General features: G+C 39.8%; 1 protein-coding gene across 1 annotated transcript; it reads right to left on the reverse strand.

Annotated features, from left to right (window-relative positions):
• Nucleotides 1-16,510: 16,510 nt before the first annotated feature.
• Nucleotides 16,511-23,033, reverse strand: RB195_013517 (uncharacterized protein; the record flags this gene model as incomplete). The annotated part of the gene is made up of 9 exons (XM_064203372.1): nucleotides 16,511-17,554; nucleotides 18,059-18,124; nucleotides 18,333-18,403; nucleotides 18,478-18,550; nucleotides 18,638-18,709; nucleotides 20,202-20,345; nucleotides 22,134-22,241; nucleotides 22,320-22,522; nucleotides 22,901-23,033. 9 exons carry the CDS (start codon nucleotides 23,031-23,033, stop codon nucleotides 16,511-16,513), a joined length of 1,914 nt encoding a protein of 637 aa, XP_064059253.1.
• Between the last annotated feature and the right edge of the window lie 240 nt (nucleotides 23,034-23,273).

Below are 23,273 nucleotides of genomic sequence, written 5' to 3' on the forward strand. Positions count from 1 at the left end.
GGATAAGTTGCGACTCCAAAATTGTGTTTTCTTACGTCGCTTGCGGATATTACAAGAAGCAAGTAAACAAATAAATAAATAATTAGCTGTGAGGCTTTCTTTTAGCACTTCCCACTACCGATATGAAGCAACATCACAGCAAAAGAAAAACAACTGGATCTCCTAGCTTACTGGTTCCTTCCTCTCTCCTGGAATTTCCTCTGCATTTAATACTCTATACATACTTCCACTTGTTTTCGTGTTCCCCAATAGGGTTCGTACTCTTTTAGCTAAACAAATTTCGAATCGAATCCGGATTCTCCTTTTTTGTTCAGCAAATGGGTAGTCTATTCAACGTGCATTGCATGCAAACATCCTTCTTCTTCCGAGCAATTGCTTTTTTTGTTCTTTCAATGACTTCTCCCGTTTTTTTTTTTTGAAATAAAGAAATCATTTTCAATTATTTCTGAGCCTTACAGTTTTATTCCTTGAATTCACATAATGGGACATAATGGGACATAACATTCTATGCACAAAATTCTTTTCGTATAAGAAGGATAAACAAACTACATTGGCCAAAATGTTCCATCACTCACATTAGGTTGATTTTGACCTTTCAGTGATTGAAGTGAAACTGTAAAATGCTTTTTATGTATGCATAGGAAAAAAATTCAAATACCGCGTAAATATTTGAAATAATTGTTTGTCGAATGCCTCCTGTCCTACGTTCTTTACGAATGCTTTTTTTGTGTGTTTTATCTCTCTTACTTGCCATTTTTCGAAATGCGCATATGTTGATGAGATCAAATTGCTCCGGATAACAGTTTAGGTGCCGAAGCCGTTGGTCAGGAGGATAGGTACCGTTGCTATGGATCATAGTGATAATAATATGATACTGTAATCATAACTTGATATACTACCTATTTCGTATTTAATGCTGATATTTACAACACTTATACTTTCTAATAATAATACTCTAAATATATTGGTGAAAGTAAAAGATAAAATAAGTTGGGCGGGCGTAGCGCAATTGGTAAAAGATTCGGCTGTGCCTACACGATCGAAAAATGGTTCGAAACCGACCTAGGGCCAACCAAGCCTTTCATCCTGTCGAGGTCGACGAATTGGTTCCAGGCTTATTTGGGAGGATAAGAAGACTGACTTGATACGTCGGCTAGCCCTGCAAGTCGTAAGAGTGCAAGTGCAAGTTGTATTCGTAGAAACACAACGCTTCCATAAATCCCAAACGATTCTGAATTGAAGCGAACTCGTCGACGCACCCAAAGTGGACTGATCAACGCTAGATGCTTTGTCCTTTATTCGGTGTGCCCTTACCATTTTTTTTTCTATGGCCGGAAAACACGGTTAGTTTAGCGTCCGAATTAGTCCACTTAGGTTTTTCTACCTTCATCCGCATTGTCTTTAAAGAACCTACGATAATTATGTCCTCAGTAGACATTTCCTCAAATATGAAGTTACTTCAGATTTGAACTTAAGCATGCATATTCCGAGGTGGCTGTTTTCAGAGGCGTTATTTAAAAGGATTATTTAAAAGGAAAAATATCCAAAACCCATCCACAAGACTTGTAAGGACTGAAAAAACCAAGATTGATTTCTTCAGTCCTTACAACTTCAAGACGAGAAGTTCAGAAACAGTGCTTATTTGGCCGATTTTTGCAGAGTTTTTACAGCTTACTCTGTTCACACTCACATGTTCTTATCAGGATTTTTCTGACTTTTCCAGTTTTTTCGAGTTTTCAAGGTGGTGCTTGAACATTTTATCATATAGTTGCTCCATTATATCTAGAAGTACTGTACTGACGTTTATATTTGTTGATATTTTTATATCCTCTTTTCATAACGCTTCACAACGTTACTCACTGTAAAATGAGTGGACTGCCTTGTTGTGCTCGCATGCTAAAACTAAGCTTATTATCATGTCTTTTTTGTTTATAGAGCCACTTCGTACTAGTACAAGGCTATAAAACTGGTTTGGCAAAGACAAGAAAAAACTGAGAAATAACTTTAATGCCACTTGTTACCAATTTTATTTCTGCTACCTTCCGTCACTCCATTTTCAAGCCTTCTTTTTCAATAAGTATCCATTCGGAGCAAAAGGATAGAGGGTCCATGGCACAACGAGATTTTCAAGCTTGTTCGCTCTGTGGTTTTTTCCAGTCTAATTTCCCTTAATTCATTGATTAGGCTGTCTTTTTCACGGAAATCTTTGATGGCTCACAAATGGTGCCTTGGATGAGGAACGAAATGCTAGAAAAGAGGAAAAGGCGAACTCTGTCGACATTCTCGTTTTGGCTGCAAATTTCACCCCGTGGCTAATTTTTGTTTATTCAAAAATTTCAATGACTGCTCGGAACAAGTTTTTTTTTCAAAGAATGAATAAACAGTAATGTTTATGATGGTTTGAAACTGCTGCTAGAAGGCTGGAATTTTCTATTTTTTAATTTTCAATTCCCTATACTGATTTTTTATTTCCTATACTATATTAGTTTAATAGTTTTTTAAAATTCCCCACACTACGGATTTGATTAGGAATTTTTGTTGTTTCTGGACGATTGATTTTTTTCGCTTATGCCATCGCCCACCGTAGTCGAAATAGGCATATTTGAATCCTTTAAGGTCAAAAGTGCATGCATAGAGCCTCAAAAATAGGTTAATACTTTTTGACAGGACATCTCAACGTTGAAATCCTAAATTATGTACTTCCAATGACGAATGTGTACCGGAGCACCTAACAAGGAGTTATTTTAAATGTGGTGCACGCGTGAGGCACATCATACGACTAACATTTGCGAACGACACAAAAATTCTAGTAAACTTTTAGTAATTTGAATTAAAAGTAAATTTTAGTAATTTAGAAAATGATTATTTTTAAATTTTAATAATTTTGCTCATTATATCTAATTCTCTCATCTACTAATGCTTATGCTTATTACCTACATTACCTCATTTTATTGAATTCCTTTTTTATATGTTTCTATGTATGGGGGTAACTGCACCTCATTTAGCCTGATTTGATCTACTAATCAATTTTATGACGTATTACCTTATTACCTACTTACTTAGTACTATTATTTACATCCTAGTTACATACATATACGTCTACTTATTATTTAGATCACTTAGTTTTAGTACCTTTTTATGTTTGTAGGGGAAACTGAACCGCACGTAGCGTGATTTGATCTACTGATCGATTCTATGATTTCGCTTGCAGCTGCACACTACATACTTGAGGTACTGCAGAAAAAACGGTTATATGTAATTCTTGACTCTTAGTGACTCTTCTCTGCAATGATATATTTAGGAAATTACAAATTCGTCGACCTAAAGGTAACGGAAAAGAGTTTTTTAAACCTATCTTCGAGATACTTCTCGTTTCTTTGCTGAATTTCTTCCATTCCATTGAATATTTTCATTGAAACGCTCTATCTCCGTTGAGAGTACGTCTTTATCTTCTTGTGTGACTCTGACTTTGAGCTGGTGCTTGATAGGATCCAGAATACAAATAATCTGCAGATTTTTTTTTTGCTTTCGAGTGCTCCACCAAAAGAAAAAAGTAGAACAATGATCTGAGAGATAATTTGAGAAATGTTTGCCTCTTGATCTATATCGATACTTTCCTAGGCGTCTCCCTAGAGAACATGTGTCCATCTTCTGCTTTATGATTACTTCATGCTTGACGGATGATCAGCTCTACGATATCCTAGAGATAATCTCCTCACCGACCATGCTTCTATCAACGTAATATCTATGAGAAGATTATCTTCGAAGCAGTATTGCTGGACAAAAAAGTCGACTCTGGAGATCTCGTGTTCCTCTACTCTACGCGATACAAACTGTTGTAAGGAGACTCGTCCGTTTTTTAAAAGAAAGTTTGCCGCTTATGGTTCGTAACAATTTTTGTACGCAATTTTTGGGAAGTTTCTTTGCGGAAACATTACTTTAATTATTAATTTAATTCACCAATTAGTTGTTTAATCTTTGATGTTGTAGCGATCCAATATATTCAAAATAAGTTGATACTAAACATTGATATAATAAATATTTTTGTACTGTTCATTTACGAACAGGTAACTTAAACTCAAGGCATGAATTAGCTATGGGAAAAACCATTCAGAATAATCGCAGTAATTATTGATTAATTAATAATTGTTCTCAAAAATTCTCTTAATTATTCTCATTTTTGACAATTGTTTTTTTCTCAAAAATATGTTAGAACATAGGACTTCCGGGAAATTCACGCACGTGCTGCTAGAATTCACCAGACATTCTGGAGTGACATTCTCTGTAATCACTAGTGATCGATGGTTTGGCTTAGGATGGTAACTCCATCCGTTTTTCCCATCCTATGCCTTCAGTCCTAGGAACCAGAAATGGAGAATCATTAAATGCTATAAGGTCACCTCACTGATTCACAGAAGCTCTGAGTTCTTCGGCGATTTCACATTAAAATCCTGTGCACGTTGTCCTACAACCATGATTAATGTCCTCCTTACGTCTATTCAACACATTTTACCTGGAATTGAAGAAGGCAGACAAGTCGTTGTATTAAAGTGTAAACACGATACGTTTATGTCAATCTAATCGAGTCGAGTATTAATATTTCGGGAAAAAGTGCAGCTACGATTGAGATTTAAGACTTCTTTTAGTAGAGGGTTTAGTAGTCGTTTGGTAGAAAAACTGAAATAAACATTGCATTCGTTTCTCATAAAGAACAAAACGATATACAGATATGCATAGTGTTTTATGGAGGAGAGTAATAAAATTCCGCAAGAATTTTTTTTTCAGGATTGTATGTAAAGGGCAGCAGAACATACATTTACTTAAATGAAGCAGTTATACCACTACTATGTCTTCCGTTGATGTTTGTTTTTCTCTCTCGTTGCTTTTTTCTCCTTTCTGTTCTGGATGAACGTTAGTCAATTGTGGAATTAATCGCGTAGAAGTCTAAAATTTGGTGTTTACTAAAGGTTCATTCTTAATATTTGTGGACCATGTGTTTGGTACGTACACGCTTCTAATTGCATACATATTTCGCATAAGAACATTATTAGATTAATTTTGTGTTTACAGCAAAAGATTAGTTTTTAATTTTTAGTAATAGCTTTTTCTCGTTAATCGTTTTTACATACTACTATTTCTGTAAGTGATATTTCTCAATTAATTTTCTTAGTTAGAAAAACAGCTCTCACCAACTTACGCTCTCCTAAAAGAACCCAGAAAGGCAGATTCAAAATTTATTTCGGTAGTAAACAATATTAACCAAATATTATAATTATTATTTCATTTGTTAGTATTATTTTATATTAGTATTACCCAGGTTTTTTTTTAATATAATCCTTCTTAGATTTTAGCCTGTCGAGTAAATTCTCCATGAAATCACTACACTACAAATCCTAATGTACTTGAAGCGCACTAAGGAAGTGTCTATGTTGTCAAGGACATTCTTTATCGATTAGTGGCTTCAACGTTTATAAAGTATTGTTTATAATTTGGATTTACATGAATCCTTTCTTGTTCCTCTAAAATTCAATACAGTACTTTTTCACAGTTTGGATGCATAACATTCCCCTGGAATTCCTTCAACCAGTGCCATTCCTTTCCTTTTGATCTACATGACAACGACATATACGCAGATCAAAACAAATCGATCGTGGCTGGTTTCCTTTTGATCTACATGGCAACGACATATACGCAGATCAAAGCAAATCGATCGTGGCTGGTGATCACACGCGTACGCGACGTCGAACCCACATGAATCAGTTATACTTCAGCGCAGTCTATGTCTATGCCTCATTTTTCCCTCAGCAGCCTTTCCATTACTTTTCTCACTTGATCACCTTGACTCCCGTTGTTCGTCAATTTCCTCGTATGGACACCAGTAATACTTCCATTTGTCCCGAATTGCGTGCCAAAGTCCCTCGTTGGTTTTTCCTTTCGCGTGGGACACGAGAAGCATAGGATTTTTTGAAGCATTTTTCTCAGTATTTCAAACGAATTTAGTGAGTAATTATACGTGAGATGTTGTACGTTGCAATTTACATTTTGCATAGTTCATCCGTCCCAGTTTTCAAGCCCTACAATAAGGGGCTTTTTCTGTCACGTGTGCATTTGTTGATGTATATGTAGTATGTATGAGTAACGAAAATTCAGAAAGAAATGAGATGGAACCCACTCTATCAAATTGGTTCGACGGTCAGAAGGCAGTTAGTTGTTTTCTAATCTAGAAATTTAACTTTTGATTTATTTTTATCACCACAATACAAATTTGTTTGCAATGGTCAAGGGCTTTTGTAAATCTATGCTCAGCAGTGTTAAAATAAGTTAATTCTGAATAAATAAGTTATAATGTCTGGCTATTAGATTAGAGCATAACCCACTGGCTTTTTTAAAGTGGCCCTTGCTATTGATAGGTATTGATTGTTAGTGGGTCCCATGTGATCGATCGTTACGATCGTTCCGTCCACAATCAATACTTGTTTCAAAATGAGATCGTCATCGTCAACGCTAACAAATATAGTATAATATAAAATAATAATATAATATAATAATATTTCAACAAAAGTTTGAGAAGAAGGAATCCAACTATGGCCGTTGAATGTCTGGATCATTCCTAGACAAAGGAATTTGCGATTTCTTTTTGCAGATACCTCTAAGATATCGGTGGAAAATTTCTTTGAAGAGAATTTTTTCCGCATGACTAACTGTTGGATGTCTTCGCTGTTATCGCTACTAACTCATTACTGCCATCTTCACTACACGCTATCTTTCGTGTCTTGAAGCTAATCGCTGCTAGTTCATATAAAATCCCATGCGGCATCGCTAACGTGCGCGCATCCGCTACTGAGAATTACTTAACGAGTGCCTCCTCGAATAAGATTCGTTCGCTAATCCTTGCGGCAACATTCTATTTCCCATTCATGTCCGTACTAGTAGTACCGTGAAATTATATAGTTTCTTCTTTGAATTGAAACAAATTAAAATTACTTGATATGAGCCTGGCAGAACACAGGTAGTATGTGTATTTACGTGCATATAATATTTTCGGATAAATACCACAATCTAAATATTTACAGTATTCGATGTTTCCATAGAAAAAAAAGAGAATTCTCATTGATCCAATGACTTTTTTAATGATCATAATACTGCTCAATCTTTTGCTACAAATTTTTCATTGCCGTCCTTGGAAGCACCACTCACTCACTCCTCCTCTCTCCCTCTCTCTCTCTCTTCAAAGCTCGACCAGCATACAATGTCGTCTCTCAGCGAGAAAGACAAGAAATAGAAAATAATAAAAATAAGTAAATAAATAATAAATATAATAGGAATAAAAAATAAGCCGATAGATTTTTTTCTCGGACTTCATTTCATCCGCCCTATCCGCTCTGTTGTCAGAGACGCTCAGCTGTACTCTTCATATGACTCCCGTCTCATTGCAAGGTTCAGCTCAGCTCAGCTTTTTCCGGGCAGAAATCGTCCGTCAACGTCCGCCATAATCACAACATACGCTTCATTTCACATGATGTTGTGCGTTAAGTGCTATATGGTCGTCACCACTAGTGTTTCACCCTTGACCACACGCATCTGCCATCCTACACCCTTACTGGATACGGTACTCCCTGAGTCTTGAATTTCAGGCAAAAGAAGCACTGAGAAGCGTGACTTCTACCACAACTTCTATACGACCGCTTAGGTACATCCGCAGAAGCTTTACAGTAGGGAAAAAGAATCGAACTGTCTAGAAATATATGGGACAAATAGTACAAAATGAAATTATTCTAAAATTTTATTATGTCATTTACTACTCTATTAATAATTACGATACGTAACCAATATTGTTGATTTTTTTCTCGAGCTTTGACCTAAACCGTCTCCAATTTCTGTTTATTTTGCGATTTGGTTCCTTTTCATGTGTTTTTCGGTGATAAACTTTTTTTTGTTAGCGGAATCCTTGAAAGCTTTGCGCATAGCATAAAATTCTTTCTTCTTCCAAACCAGACCATGCGATTACCTCTGAATGCGATACGCAGGCGCGAAGCGATTCGACTATCCTTGCTCATTTCCAAAGCTCATCAATGACATCTGACTATTTGCTTATTGTTGCTCAGTTCTTTGATAAATAAACTTTTTAAGATGTGCAGACATCCAGAATATACAGTAGTAATTTTCTGCAGATAAATGAGTCAAGATTTCAGATTTAGCGCAGCAGCTCTGTGTTTATGGTTGCTGCCGAATGTGTTCAATCTGTTACCTGCCCAATGTACCTTCGAATGAAGCAGATGAAAGAAAGAGCAAGAAACAAAAAGAAAGAGAAAAAGCGCGATGGCACATACCCGGCTAAGCAAACATTCGAGAAGGAATATGTCACTAAACATGACTATATAGATGATTTTGCGTATGGAAATATAGAATCAGGGGAAACAACTTCAAATCTGTGCCTTTCTATCGTCAATTCATTTCAGATGCACCAATACCACTATGGATTGCAAGCGTTTCTTTGTCGAAATGTTGCTTCAACGCCGGATGAATTTCGCTGCCCTTCTTTCTGTTTATATCCTTAAAGCAAGCGTGTCACGAAAATTGACGTGATACGAAAACCCTAGGAGAAACGCAGAATTCGGATTTTAGATTACAGAAACAAGCGTTGCTCCGCTCATTCTTCCTTAATCGTCGTGAAAGACAGTGAGGAAGACGGGGTTCTTACCTACGAAGTCAGCTGAAACGCGCCACCTTCGTGCGTCCACAAACGGATGGTCGAAAACTAGTGAAGTCGTTTTTTTCAAGTAAAACCAATGACCGACTGCTGCAGGACCAGAGCGTGTATAAGGGAGCGCGTTCCAACGTACCTCGTAGGAAATAAAGCGATTCCCACGCTTCGTTGGAAGGGTTTCCCGTACTGAGATCTTATTCTTGTGAATTTCGTGGTTCGTGGCTTTTAAATCAGCTTAGTACGCAAATATCAACTCTCTAGAAAACTCTATCCAATTCGCATTCAAGAAAACAAGATTTCGCATGATGCAACTAAAAAGTTAGTTGGAATTTCTCCATATAAGTTGATGCTGGAATGTTTTCTGCACAATACGAAAAATCCTTCCGTTGGAAGTTCAGCGCTTTTTTCAGAAATATCTTTCCTAGGTTAGTAATTCGAGTTGTTCCTTCATTCTACCAGATCTATGTCTAGAATAGATGGAATCCACAAGAATGCGGACACAATATCACTAAGAGTGTGGAATAAGAAAATTATGCTCTTAGTCTTTGGGGCTCTTCAACTCCCATGAGCCCGCCCCCGCGATGGCTGCAGACATCTTTTTATGTGCAAAGATTTTCCCAGCAAATTGTGGAAAAGTTGTTGTGGGGAAATTGAATTATTTCCCCGTCTTTATTTTTCTTATCTTTTTCTGCTTTTCTTTCCATTCGCTACTAAATTTTCGATGCATTTGAACGATTTTGTTCCTGGAGATCCTTTCTGATTCGATTTTCTGATTCGCAAATGTTTCTGTAAGAAGACCAGCGTAAGAACTCATATCAGCTTTGGATGAGATTCATTTCTCGTTGGGATGAACAATTTCCGGAAATATGTATGTATGGGCGATGGAGATGTCGCAATGAACGTGCTGCATTCAGGGGAATCAAATTATCGTATTAGACACATAATGCGCTTAACATCCATAGGCAACCGCATAGGAGGCTTCCACTGTCCATGATCGGATCTCAACAGCTGCTCATCTCTCTGCGTCCAGGATTTGTGCCCCTAAAATCCTCTAATGTTGTCATTCTCGGCTTTCATAGTTCTCAGTGCTCTCTGTGCGGGACCTAAATCCTCGTACCTCGTTATTCTCACTGGTTCATATTATACTTTTACCGCCGTACTACGTACCTCGAAAATAAATGCGCGAATCGTTGTTCTATCGTGAATACGTTGATAACATCGTTCCTAAGCACCGGATCTCGTCAAAGAGTATTGTTGGAAGCTCCGCCCACCTCGTTCGCTAATAATGGAAGCAATTTGAAGCTGGCATGAATTGAATTCACGTTTCAAAACGGCTCATTATCTCCATGGAAATATGGAAACCCTTAGCAACTAACTAAAGTAACGTATAACTTATGCTTAGGCCTCAGAAAATAATAAAAGTCGTAGAATCGCGAAACTTCTACGAATTTTTGTCCCTTTTCGGAAGGGCACCTCCTTCTCCTTTTTTCAGAATTTCTTCACATCCAATCTCAGAGCTCAAAAGAGCGTGAAGATAAGGCTAGATAAAATTGAATTGTCTTTTATTAGATGAAAAAAGAATTCCTTTCACCAAAAAAATACTCCGAAAAATAAAGAAAAAATATTTGTTGACGAAAATTTCGAAATATTAATCATTTTCAGCGAAGAAGTGATCATTCTTGTGTTTTTCGGTTGGTCACACGGACTCTCACCGTCAAACGCACTATTTTTCCTATTCAGCATCTTACTCATTAACTCAAGATCCCAGTAATTAAACAACGCATAGGAACGATTTCGTGATGCTGCTGGTTACAAAGTCCAGCCTTCGTATATTCTCCTACTTTATTATTTATTATTATTCATTATTTGTTCCATTGAAACTATTTACCTCTGTATTATACAGGGTTTTTGAACATTCTTCATTCTTTTTCAATGTTCCTAAAGTATAAAGATACTGTTTCTCTCCATTAGGCACCTAATTGACTTCGGTTGAACTGAAATCTTGAACCATTGAAACCTCTAACATTCGCGTGGGGATGTTCGAACATCCAATAATTCACTAGCTTAAAATCCGAACTTTTCTGAACTCTGACCGTATAAAAATTCCAGAGAACCAAACAACTGTAGCATGTACTAGCCTTTTTTGGAGTATGGACGACACGAGATTAATTGCTGTAGCCCCTCATAGAGGTGTGAATGTGTGGATGGCACATCCATATTACAAATACGTCGGATGCGAACAAATGTGGTTTCAGAAATATGTCACGGACGAAAGATGGATAAGAAATGGGAGCTGGCAGTGAAAAGGCTTTTAGAAAGGAAGTAGAAAAACTAGTTATAAAGCTCAGTAGCTTGAAAAACAAACATTCAAAAAATGAAGCTGAAACTAATTTTAAAAAATTCAATCTCTTCGGATTTTTCCCAGAAAATTCCAATAAATTCTTAGACTCGCATTCATGGAACACTTGTTCTTCCTTGCTGAAAATTGAAAAAAAAAGCTGGCTCATTATCGACGATTTCTGGGCACCTCTCCACGCATCCTCGAGACAGTCTCTTCCAAAATTCATGTTGTATTTGTCACACTTGGATGATCCTAATATCGATTAACGAACACCATCAAGTGATGGTCAAAGTGAATGAACTATCTTAAATTTTAAATTGCAATAGAAGCTGTACGCTTCGTCTCAAAAGGTGTCCACTGTGGTTCTTCTCTATGCCACAATCTTAATATCCCAATCCATGTCTCCTTCGTTTCCATTCTTAGACGAAGGAGACATCAGACCTCTATGAGATCAATAAGGTCTTTTATGTCCTCATTTTACCAACAAAATATGCAGCCAAAGCATACGCACAGGCTATAACTTGCACATGTTTCCCGTCTTTTGCTCAACATCCTTGCTGGAGTACTTGACTTCCATGTACCGGCTCCGGTGCTCTCGTTATTTTCAGAGTTATATAAAATAAATAGTCTTGGATTGTTTGATTAGCGGTGATCTTGGCCTTAATCCTGGGAATTCATTTGCCTGAGCGTATGAAATTGTGCTTTTTCCTTCCTTTTACGACCACATTCGCTGTTCTAAAATCGTTCTTTATGTGTACTTACTTGCATTACTTCTAATATTTGCTTGCTTTCACCATTAATACGAAAGAATTAGGCAAAAGGAATCCCATCACCAGAAGCCAAGTGATCAGGAATCGCTGGCCAGAAGGATTCGGCTTCTAGTGATTAATAACCTGGATCAAGGTTCTCTTCTTCACTGTTTTTCTCTACATGACCTTGAAGCACCGCTTTCGTTTACCAGCATTTAAAATCGTCCGTCTAGCACGACATAGGCATTATTCATCCTACAAGAATCATTTTTCAGAGTCCTATGCATCCTAATCTGCTACCATAGACTTCCACGATGGGAAATAATGAGATGGTGTTTGTGATACTCGTTGCTGCGATACTATGGCTTGTCGTGTACTGCCTGATATTAGTGCAACGATGTTCGATCAGTACAAAATACGCAGTTAGTGCATCTTCTTCCAATATCAGCGAGAAGAGGTATGTGGTTTTATGCACTGTTATGAAATTCAAGATTGTGCAAGTACAGACGCCGGGACTTGTGCGGGCCCAAACGACAGCAACGCATACGCTGCAACTCAAGTATAATTGAGTCAAAACGACATGAAACACAGTTCACTTGCGTAGTCGGTTGGGCTTGAAGCGGTGCGGTGGATCGTAGCGGTTAGGATCAACGTGGGACCCTTGTTACCACCGTTCATTGCCGCAATTTGCGATGGTCCCACCTCGATTCGAACCGCTCTCTCCGCCCGCTTAGAGCGCAGCCGCTAACTGCATCGTGCTTTTTGTCGTTCTGACTCGACTATACTTTCCCTAAAATGCATGCACACTGCCTGAAGCCGTGCTCCAATTTGAAGGCATGCCGTCGTGTTCTGGGTGACACAAGTTGCCAAAACACTTTTTACATAATCAGTCCCACCAGTATCTAACCGGCAGAAAGTAGTTGGGACGTTGGGACCAGTCAACATTGCTCTGATCGAACTGTGCTCCTACTGCACCCAGAGCGCAAAACCATGAATCTTAGGAAACTAATGCGTGGGTCTCGGAGGCCCGTCTGACTCATCTATCCACTTCCGGTGATGACCTGTAGATTGATGAACGCGTTCTCGAATGGGGAGTCCATTTGTCACTTAAGAACGGTTTTTGTGCTCTATGGACGTTTCTGGGCGCAAAGGACTTAGTTCGATTAAAGCACAGTTGGGTGATCCCCCTTCCTTTTCTCGACTACCTTTCGCCCGTAGTTAGGTGTCTATGAGATTAATGGATTGGAAATTATCTCTGCTCTCAGAATCTGAGCAATGAACGAATCTCTTCGATAATTATTACTAGCGAGTTCAATACAACCAGCAGTGGAATCCCCCTTCGTCAATATTTAACGAGATACGAACTAAATATACTGCATGATTATTTTAAATTGAAGAATTGATCTAGTAGGGAATATAGTCAAATCAAGCAGCCACGAAGGAATCATGTGCGGTGGGACCCTTTCTCATCTCTTTTAGTGTAATTAGTGCGAGCTATAGTTCACACCTCTAGCGCAATCGCATATGCAGTTACATCAAATGATTTTGTCCTGACCGTAATAGTCGAGCATAAAGATATCTTTGAAGTTGGTCAATGGATCAATACAATTCTATGCAAGATTGATATTGCTTAATTGAAAGAATGGAATAAATTGATGCAATCTTTGGACCACCATAGTAATCTTTCAAATAGTCGGACCAAAACGACGTGAAACACGCTGTAATTGCGTCAGCGGCTGCGCTCGAAGCGGTGATGTTCAATTAAAGGCAGCATACCACGAATCTGAGGTGATGCGGACTTCAGGTGGAGTATTCGTACACGGGATAGTAGATTACGGAGAGGGATGTGGTTCCGTCCATTTCTTCCTAATTGCCGTAAAAAACGGCCCGGAAGATGCGGCGCCGCACGGGGCTGGCGCGCTCCAATCGAACTCCTTGTAGAAAATAGTGCGCCGGAACGCTCGAAGCCGTATCTTGGTGGCCGTTTTCTACGGCAATTAGGAAGAAATGGTCGTAGTCACCCTCCTCTCCATGATCTACGACCCCGTATACGAATACTCCACCGGAAATCCGTACCACTCCAGATTCGTGGGGTGATGCCTTTAAAGGTTGAGATTGATGTGCGCTATCTTCATCCGGACCGTGGTGCCAGCGGTGATTCCGCTAGACTCCACTCGCTAGCTCAATCACACCTCTGCAAGCACAGCCATTTACGCAACCGCAGCGTGTTTCACGTCGTTTTGGCCCGGCTTTTTGAAAGATTACTATGGTAGTCCAGAGCTCACATCGATTAATTCAAAGCATTACTTCAAAGAAGCGGTAGCAATCTTGCATAGAAGTGAAGTGACCCATTCGCCAGCTCCAAAGATATCCTTATGCTCGACTACTACGGTCAGGACAAAATGACTTGTAATTGTATTCTTGTACTCTTACTTCTTATTCTTATACTTCTTATACGTCTGATGTAAATTGTAATCGATTGTGCTAGAGGTGTAAACCATCGCTAGCTCCAATCGGACTAAAGGGAAGACCGAGGGTCCCACCTCGCATCATGGAGCGCATACTCAATTGCACGGGGCTTCAGGTTGTTTTGCCCCGATTATAGCACGCAATGTGTTGGTTGTCTTGTGTGATTGGTATACGTGGACGAACAGTGAAAATAAAACTAAGTAATTTTATAAAAAAAGAAGAGAAAAAAGACCTAACAGGCAGGGAAATGTCTATTTCAACCAACCCACTCTTACGATCAAATCTTCTTTCGGTGCAGAGTCGAAGCACATGAACTTTTGCCCCGTTCTACTCATAGATCATAGACGCAAAGCTTTCAATGCCACAGCTTGTTCAATCTAAGTGGTTCCTACGGAAACCTACTTTATTCGAAATTCAAGACCTATTAATTCTTTCAGCACTCACTTGGATATCGAGAAAGCTCCATTCGCCAACTTGCTGTGATAATGTGCTGTATTTTTTTCGTTGCTGTTTCTTTCTTCTCTTTATTTGCGGGTGTGTAATAAAGAATTTGTGCAGACAGACGTGTTTATTCTGATAGCAAATGGCAATGCGGTCAAGGAATTCGATGCAAGACGAGAGCTTATACTCCAATTGTTCATCCAGAACAGGAAAGAGCTCATTGTATCAAGGAAATAAGTTATGGAATAGTCGAACCGTAATGATGTGGATACTATCGACTTAACGGAATTACAATGGTTCCAATACTCCCTACACTGTCACAGTAAATACTCAAAAGTATTCGGCAGGAACATACTTACTAGCAGAAAGCATTCTTATAGAAAATCGAATTAACACCTAAGTGGCACATCAGTGAACCTACGCCATTACTTTTTTCTCGACCTCCTTTCCACGACGAAGTTTGTATACAGCCATCGGTGTGTCGATGGGTACCTTTTTCCCCTCCTCCTGAATTTATAACATCACCGGAACGCTGCATATACAAGCACGATATATAAATAGATAGGTAGGTAGATAGATATTATGTGCTGATGTGAGACGAGAACACGAGAATTAGAAGAGGTGTGGAGCGAGGAATCCAACAAACAGACTCACTTTGCTTGCATTTTTCCTCTGAAAAGGAAAACTTCTTTAAGTTAGTAATACTTCCTGCGTATCTCAGGTTAAATTAACAGTTGATCGCGAAACCTCTGTTGAACACATGCAAACTGCCACAAGCCGCTGCATCGCAATTTCCGAAAGGTTGTGATAATCGAAAAAAATTGTCAATCCCAACAACTGCTGTTTGTAACAGTTTACCTAACGCAGCGAAGTGGGCTTTAATGTAATTTAAGGAGAGGATAGCGAAGAATGTGAGTCCTGATTTCTACAAAGAGTTTTAGCCATGCTAGAAGGATTTGGGTAGAATTAGGTAACATAGCCATCATTTACTAGGTTGGCAACAAGGTTTTCTTCCACTTGTGAACCAGTTGATTGAAAAAAAAAATAATCCAGAAGAAAAAAAAGAGAATTCTCAAGGATTATTGGATCCAAAGGAAACACAATACCCTTTCAATTGTGTCGTGGATGAAGAACTGTTCTCGGGAAAGCTCCTCCGTCCATAAGCGATGGTCAACATAGTCAGAATCCTGCTATAATACCACATTACTTTTGTCAAACATCTACACAAAAAAGAGGAACACATTGTCGACTAGTTCTATAGTCCAACAAAAGGCATTGGTTTCCCTGTTCGAATCCACAAAACATTGAAACAAAAAGGAGTTGTCTTATTTTTGAGTCGAAAAATCAATAGCGATATATAACGGTAAACCCCGAAAGTGGACCTATTCCGACCTTGTGATGATTTGAACCGGGTTGCACCTTCGGAAACAACCTTTCCTGCTGATAAATAACATTTCCTTAAAGAACAGTCTTGGGAATAAACCCTCTTGCCAACTTAGTGTTCGAAAAGTGAGACGTCCACAGAACTGCACTTTTTTTTGCTGTCGTTGAAATACGAACACATAAGTCATGAAGAATTTAGTTTTCAGCTATACAACATTATATTATAAAACATAGAAATGTACAAATTTGATAGTATTTACACTAGAATGAATACGGTAACTACAAAGAAAGAAAATGACGAACAAAATGAGAATTGCCTTGATTGAGAGACCCAGAGCATATCTGACCGTGTACATATGAAACCTCACAAGCAAATCGGATACACGCATTACCAGGACCGACGCGAAGTCAAAGGAGTTTCTAGCCGATTTTCTCCCGTGCGAGGACATTAGTCGTCTGTTTAGGCGCATCCTGGCCGGATTTCTTCCCAGGAGCAGGTTTCGATTGTTTTCCAGCCACCTTCTTTCCGGTATCCGTTACTTTATTACCAGCTGGTAACTTAGGCTTCTTAGCAGGTGCTGGAGAAGACTTTTTGGGAGGAGTTTTTGAATTCTTCTCCTCTTCGGTGTCAGGTGAAAGCTCGTTTTCTGCTTTCGCTTCTGGCAAATCTGAACCCGATTTTTTCTTCGCATCCGGAACGGGGTTTTTCTTCACCCCTTTTTTTGCAGGAGGTTTTTTCTTTTCTGGTGTTGTTGCTGTCTTAGTTTCTGCTGCTTTTTCTGTCTTTTTGGTGGTTTTAGTTTCTGACGGCTTTTTGGCCTCTTCTGAGACTAGTTTTTTCGCAGTAATTAAAACTCCATTAATTTCATTCGTCGGCTTTGTAGGTTCGACAGGAGTAGGAGCTGGCTTCTTCTTGGGGGTTTCCGGACGTATCGTAGCTGGCTCATCCTGGAGGAATCTGCTCCTCATTGCGAGGAATTTTGATTTTTGCGGAGGTTTCCTATCGAGCGGAGCCTTGGATGGGATCCTATCCGTTTTTGAACCCTCTACAACCTTTTTTTCTGTAGAGGACGGAGTAGGTTTCTTAGCAGGTGCTGAAGGTGCTTTTTTCGGAGTTACTTCACCATCACCTCCCAGCTTGATTACCGGTGTTGGACTCTGATCAACATCGGACATTTTCCTAGCCAATGATGATACTCTACTAGCTGGCTTCTTTTCTTCCGTAGCAATTGTCGCAGGTTCATCCTTCTTCGGGGCTAATGGTTTTCTCGCTGGCGTTTTCTCAGGAACACGGTGCTCAGAGGTAGTAGTTTCTTTCTTTTTTTCTTTTGCTGCTGAAGATATGGTTGGATTAGATATATTCGATGTAACTGGCTTAGTGATTGGTTTGTTCTTGTTGATAGGAGCCGTGGCCGGTTTTGCAGCCGCTTTCTTAGTGTCGTTAGCCTTCGCGGCGGGAGATGCCTGAACAAATTCTGTCATCTTAGGGAGCTCTGCTAAAACTCCCTCAACTAATCCACTCGATAAACTAGATGAACTGAAATGGCTCACAAAACTGCGTGACTACCAACTCTTCCTAATGTTTACCTAATGTTAGCAAGGACTGCAATCTTCACGCACCCACTACAGTTATTTTTCATAACGGCACGCCTTTCGCACGATTGAGCTAGAACGCTAGCTATAACATATCTTCACGAGCTAGAACATATCTTCTATTTGATGGCTTAATCAAATTAAAAAAAAAAAACTTCCACTCTACTTTTATTCATTTGTTGCACAAAGTCACGTTGTATAAAACAGACACGGACAAACCAATCAACAGATAGGCATTTTTTATTGCAGTCACACTGACACCGGACGAGCACACGCAAAAAAAAAGAACACAAACCGAAATGGAAACCACACTAACTAAGAGGAACTCGGATGCAAAATGCGCATGCGTAAACAGTCCTCACAATCGGAACGCACCTTTGCTGGCTTAGCAGCGCTTACCGGCTTCTTAGGTTCCGTTTTAGGTTCCTTAGGCAGGTGCGGCTAGAATAATGGAAAGTACATGTACGGGAATAAAATGAGAACAGTGATAAACTACATAACTTCATGCAGTGGTGTTTGTTAAAGTGAATTAACTTACGAAGTGATAAAACATATGGCAAACAACTATACACAAGTGAAAAATGACGGAAAAAAATCTGTGCAAAATTTGTCGATGAGACGATGAACAATGGATTGATCAAGGCCTCACCACAGGATTTTTCGCCAGCTCCTCCGCCTCCCATTTCGCTTTCATTGCAGCTTCACGACGAAGAATACGTTCTAAATTCAAGTTGAACGATTTCGGTGATTTAAAACTCTATTCCATACAAGAAAGTGGGATACTAGAACCATACTGTATTCGCCATTCCTCAATGTTGCATTTTCGACCTTATGTCGACCCTCCGGCAACCGCAAGTTGATAGAAATCTGTGTGAATAAAGGGATAATCAGATACCAATAACCAACCACTCCAAGAAGAACAAAGGTTCTTTCAAAAAGAAAAGAAATGCTTACTTTTGTTAATCCAGTATTTGCAACAATGCTATCGATAATTTCCTTCTCAGCAGTCGTCGCAAATGAAACTCCCTGGAAAAAAGCATAGTGAGGGGTTCATGAAATATTGGATCTCTATGTGCTCATAAAATAAAGTAATAGCTAGATAACTTCACGTATTTTCGCTCATTTTTGTATTCCATATTATAAACTGCCTAGCTTACTCAATGGTAGATATTAATCATCTTACTATATAGATGAATGAGAAGAACATATCTATTAAATTTTGATTAAAGTGAGTCGCCAATGATTGCAAATTACGAACCATGGGTAACATTATTACAATTCATTGTCATAATATGTGGAGGAGGGTCCCAGCCACTAAACTAAAGGTAAGGGCCGAATAAATTTAATCACTCAAGTTACTTGTGCAAAAAGTAGCGAATAGAATTGAAATGAACGAAGATAGCCATGGAAATCGGGGAAAATGCTCTAGTTTTCAGTAACGGTAATCTTTTCTTAATCACTTCTTTCATGATTGTTTGCTAGGATCAGAATGAGAAAAGTGTTAAACAGTAAACGTTTCGCTGTATATGCTGTTGTTACGGCAGCGAGTTGACAAAACTCATGCGTGTAATAGGAAATGTTATCAGTAAAGGAAAATAGTAAGCGAAATGGACTCCTTAGTAAAGGAACTTTTCCGAATGCACCAATCTTATCACACATACATCCAGCGGTCAGGAATAAGCTATCTATTTGGTCTGTTGTTGACTCTACTCTTAAGATTTCCTATTGTCAAGAAATTCCAGTGAAGCAGAGAAGATGCTCAGGGATTTAAACGAAGCACCAAAGAAAATAGGATTGCGAAGAGAAAAACAACAAAAAACACACAGTTTATAAAGAACGTATACTACGAGGACGGGGGAATACAACTTAAAAGCTACCAGACCGCTTGGACTTCATCACACGTTTCTTATGTAGAATAGTCTTCGTTTCTTCTCTCTACCTCTGGTTAAATCCTTTCGTTTCATTAATTGGAGAATTCTCATCAATTTGCAACAGAAAGACACACACCCACAAGGTACACACAAGGTATTAATACCAGGTGAAGTTTGAAGTCTAGGAGAAAAAATGGAGAGCTTGGAGACTTATTCGGTGCCAAAAAACAGCTTATTTGAATTAAATCTGACTTAAATTCTGCCGGGAATGGCTGGTCCACAATTCCACCAATTCAAATGGTATCACTACTGTAGTCGAGTCAAAATGACTTGAAGCTTGGTGTAGCTGCGCAAGCGGCTACGCCCGACGCGACGTGGTGGAACGTAGCGGTTGGGGTGTGGCGGGACCATCGCTACCATCGCTCATCGCTGCAGTTCGAGTGAAGCTAACGATGGTCCTGCACTGCATCCTAGTCGTTCGCACCAAAGCGCCGCTTCGAGCGCAGCCGCTAACGCAACTGCGAAACGCAACGAAACGAAACGCAACAATCTTCAGATCGTTCTGAACCGACTATATCGTGTAGCAGTGAAACAACAAGTCCAAACATACTGAGCAACAAAAAGGATCAACCCTTCTAGCAACTTACTTGGTTGACAGCCTTGATTTCCTCCAATGTTTGATTGACGAGTGCAGCTTTGAAAAGTTTCGCGAAGAAGTCTCCACTCAAGTAGTTAGTCTCCAGATTCAACTTCTTCAATGCAGTGTTCATCTCTATTACAGTAATCAATGCCTGAAATGAGAACTTAAAGGCATCACCCCACGAATCTGGGGTGCTGCGAGTTTCAGGTGGGTTATGCCTATACGGAGTCGTAGATTAAGAAGAGAAGAGCGATTCCGTCTATTTCTTTCTAATTGCCGTAAAAAACGGCCCGGAAGATACGACCTCGAGCGTTCCGGCGCGCTATTTTCCACAACGAGTTCGATTGGAGCGCGCCAGTCTTGTGCACGCGCCGCATTTTCCGCGCCGTTTTTTACGGCAATTAGGAAGAAATGGACGGAATCACCCACCTCTCCTTAATCTACGATCACGTATACGTATACTCCACCTGAAATCCGTACCACCTCAGATTCGTGGGGTGATGTCTTTAATCAAAAAAAGGCTTTTTCGGAGAAGTCGAAAGCTTTTCCTTCGAAAACTTCATTCCTATCGGTTGAAAGTTGGCCCTAGTCAGATTATTCGAAACGAATAGATATACTAGGTGTCGGATGTGTTCAAGGCGATAAGCGCAGCGTGTCTTCACACTCACGGGCACCCCAACTTTCTATTCCGTCTCTTAGAAGGTGCATTGCGGTCGCCCAGTTGAACATACACACTGTCGCTGCCGACAGTGTGCATGCTCACCAAATCATTCCACACATATTTCTTTCTCACTAGTGAATGTATAGTTGAGTCAAAACGATCTGAAACTCGGTGCAGTTGAGTAAGCGGGTGCGCAGGAAACGGTGCGGTGGAGCGTAGCGGTTGGGGTCTAAGAGGGACCCTCACTAATGGAGTACATCGCTGAAGTCCGAGCGAAGCTAGCGCTGGTCCTGCCTCAGTCCCGACCGCTGTCTCCACTGTTTCGAACGCAGCTGCTTACGCAACTGCACCGCGTTTCAGGTCATTTTGATCTGACAACAGAAGACAAAGAATGGAAAATCAAAAACTACATAAACGTTGACGGTTTTGAAGATGACGTTGAAAATAATGTGTATTGTGCGAAAATATGTTAACCCATGTCTTCAAAAGTTGAGACACTTGGGTTTTTGGGCGTCAAAAAAAAAAGACGATAGAGAGCACGCTATTCGTAGTCCGCAACGCGTTGATTGTGCTGTGGGTTGGTCTCGGCACGGAGCTGTATGGTAACTTGATTTTCACTGTTTACCACTTAATTATATGCGTATTCATAGAAGGATCAACCATTCTCGCAGTCTTTCTCCATCAAAACTTATCGTGTTCGTCTCTATGTCTTTTACGGTGACTCAAATTACACTGCATTTTCGGAGGAATAGAAAATGTTCCGATTCTGGGGGGGAAAAATAGTTGAGAAGGGCACTCAGTGGCGCCTTTATTTCTCGACAATCTTACTTTTTTCTCTTAGCAACTTTAGTTTACCTGTCATGGGTCCTCTCAGACTAATGCTTAGGTCTGAGGTCCCCGATTAATTTAAAGGTACCAGATGAGGGTTTTTAATTACTTCAGGTGGGAGACTAGGAGATGGAGTTTTTTTTTAATTGGTAAAAAACGGCCCGGAAGAATTATTGTTGGCGCACATTTTGTACAAGAGGTCGATTGGGCGCGCCAGTCTCGTGCTGATGTTTTATTGAGAATCGGAATCACCTCCCTCCCCTATTTCCCCCCCCCCTACAAAAAAATTCCACGAAATCCTTTGTGGGTTTAATTACTTCGAAGAATAAGGGGAGAGGACTTATTCCACGCCCCTACAACTACATTTTCCCCGGACTCTGAAGGGTTTTGAATCCCTTTAGCGGTTAGACATATGTTATAGTCCTTATTATTCCACTTATCATAACTCACTGCAATATCATTATCATATAGGCCCATATTTGCAAGCGATAGTCGTTCACAGTGTTCATTATATGCCATTGCTTCGATCAATCGTCGGATTTGGGGAATAGGAGTACGCTGGAAACGAAACATTCTCATGTAAACCAAGTAGAAACGTGGAAAAACTGCTGATCGCGAGCTACTTCACCTTCATACCTTCATATTATTCAGATTAATTTCCTTCAGTGCTGAATCGTTATCCAATAGTTTCTGGATGCATTGATCAACGTCCGTATCGTTGTCCGGTTCTGTTGGTCGGGTTTGCTCGGGCAAACTACTTTTTATGGGCGCATTTCTGGTATCGTTGAGAATACGTTCGGCTTCTTCCCAGGAAATGATACGGCTTTCATTCATTACTTCTACAAAGAAACAAAATCGATACCATAACGTTCGGAAAAGGTTCAGAGCCCGTATCCAATAAAACTCTTCCAGTTGGATAAACGCGCTCCAGCAGAAAAATATGGCTTGGTTGAGTACATTGCTATCCAATAAAGGTTTGTCCGCGGGCAAAGCATTGCGCGGAGAAAATAGGTTTCCACTCTTTCTACCGCTGGAAATGTCCCTACAACAAACGGTTGGGTCCCGCAGCGAAGTGCGGTTTCACCGAGTACAAATTATATTGCATGGCACGAATGAGGAAAAGGAGTCGGTGATGGTTCCATTGGCGTCTTATATATTCTTCCGAGGACCGATATATCGGATACGGGCTGAGAATAAACCATTTGAGGTGGACTAACTGAGTAATTCGCCAATATCATCATCGCTTTCGCCTCCCATCGCCTCAATCGCCTTCACAAAATCCTCGTCTGTCATAATCTCTTCTGGCCGCAGGGCCCCAGGCGTATGAGGGACGGACCCGGCGCCCGACATCTGCAGATAGTGGGAAGTATGAACGTAATGTCGCAGAAAAAATCTTCGCAAAGACGTGATACCATGAAAATTCGTTTCCATACGTACATACTATAACAAAGCAAGAGGAACAATGGATATGAGGAAATTTTGAGCAACAAAATTAAAATCCAGATGAGAATCACGTCTATTCAAAGGGGAACTGGATTAGGAATGCGATAGATGTTTGGATGGAAAATCCGCATAGGATCAATGAATTTA

The sequence above is a fragment of the Necator americanus genome, chromosome V (genome assembly GCF_031761385.1).
Source record: "Necator americanus strain Aroian chromosome V, whole genome shotgun sequence".
NCBI classification, from domain to species: Eukaryota; Metazoa; Nematoda; class Chromadorea; order Rhabditida; family Ancylostomatidae; genus Necator; species Necator americanus.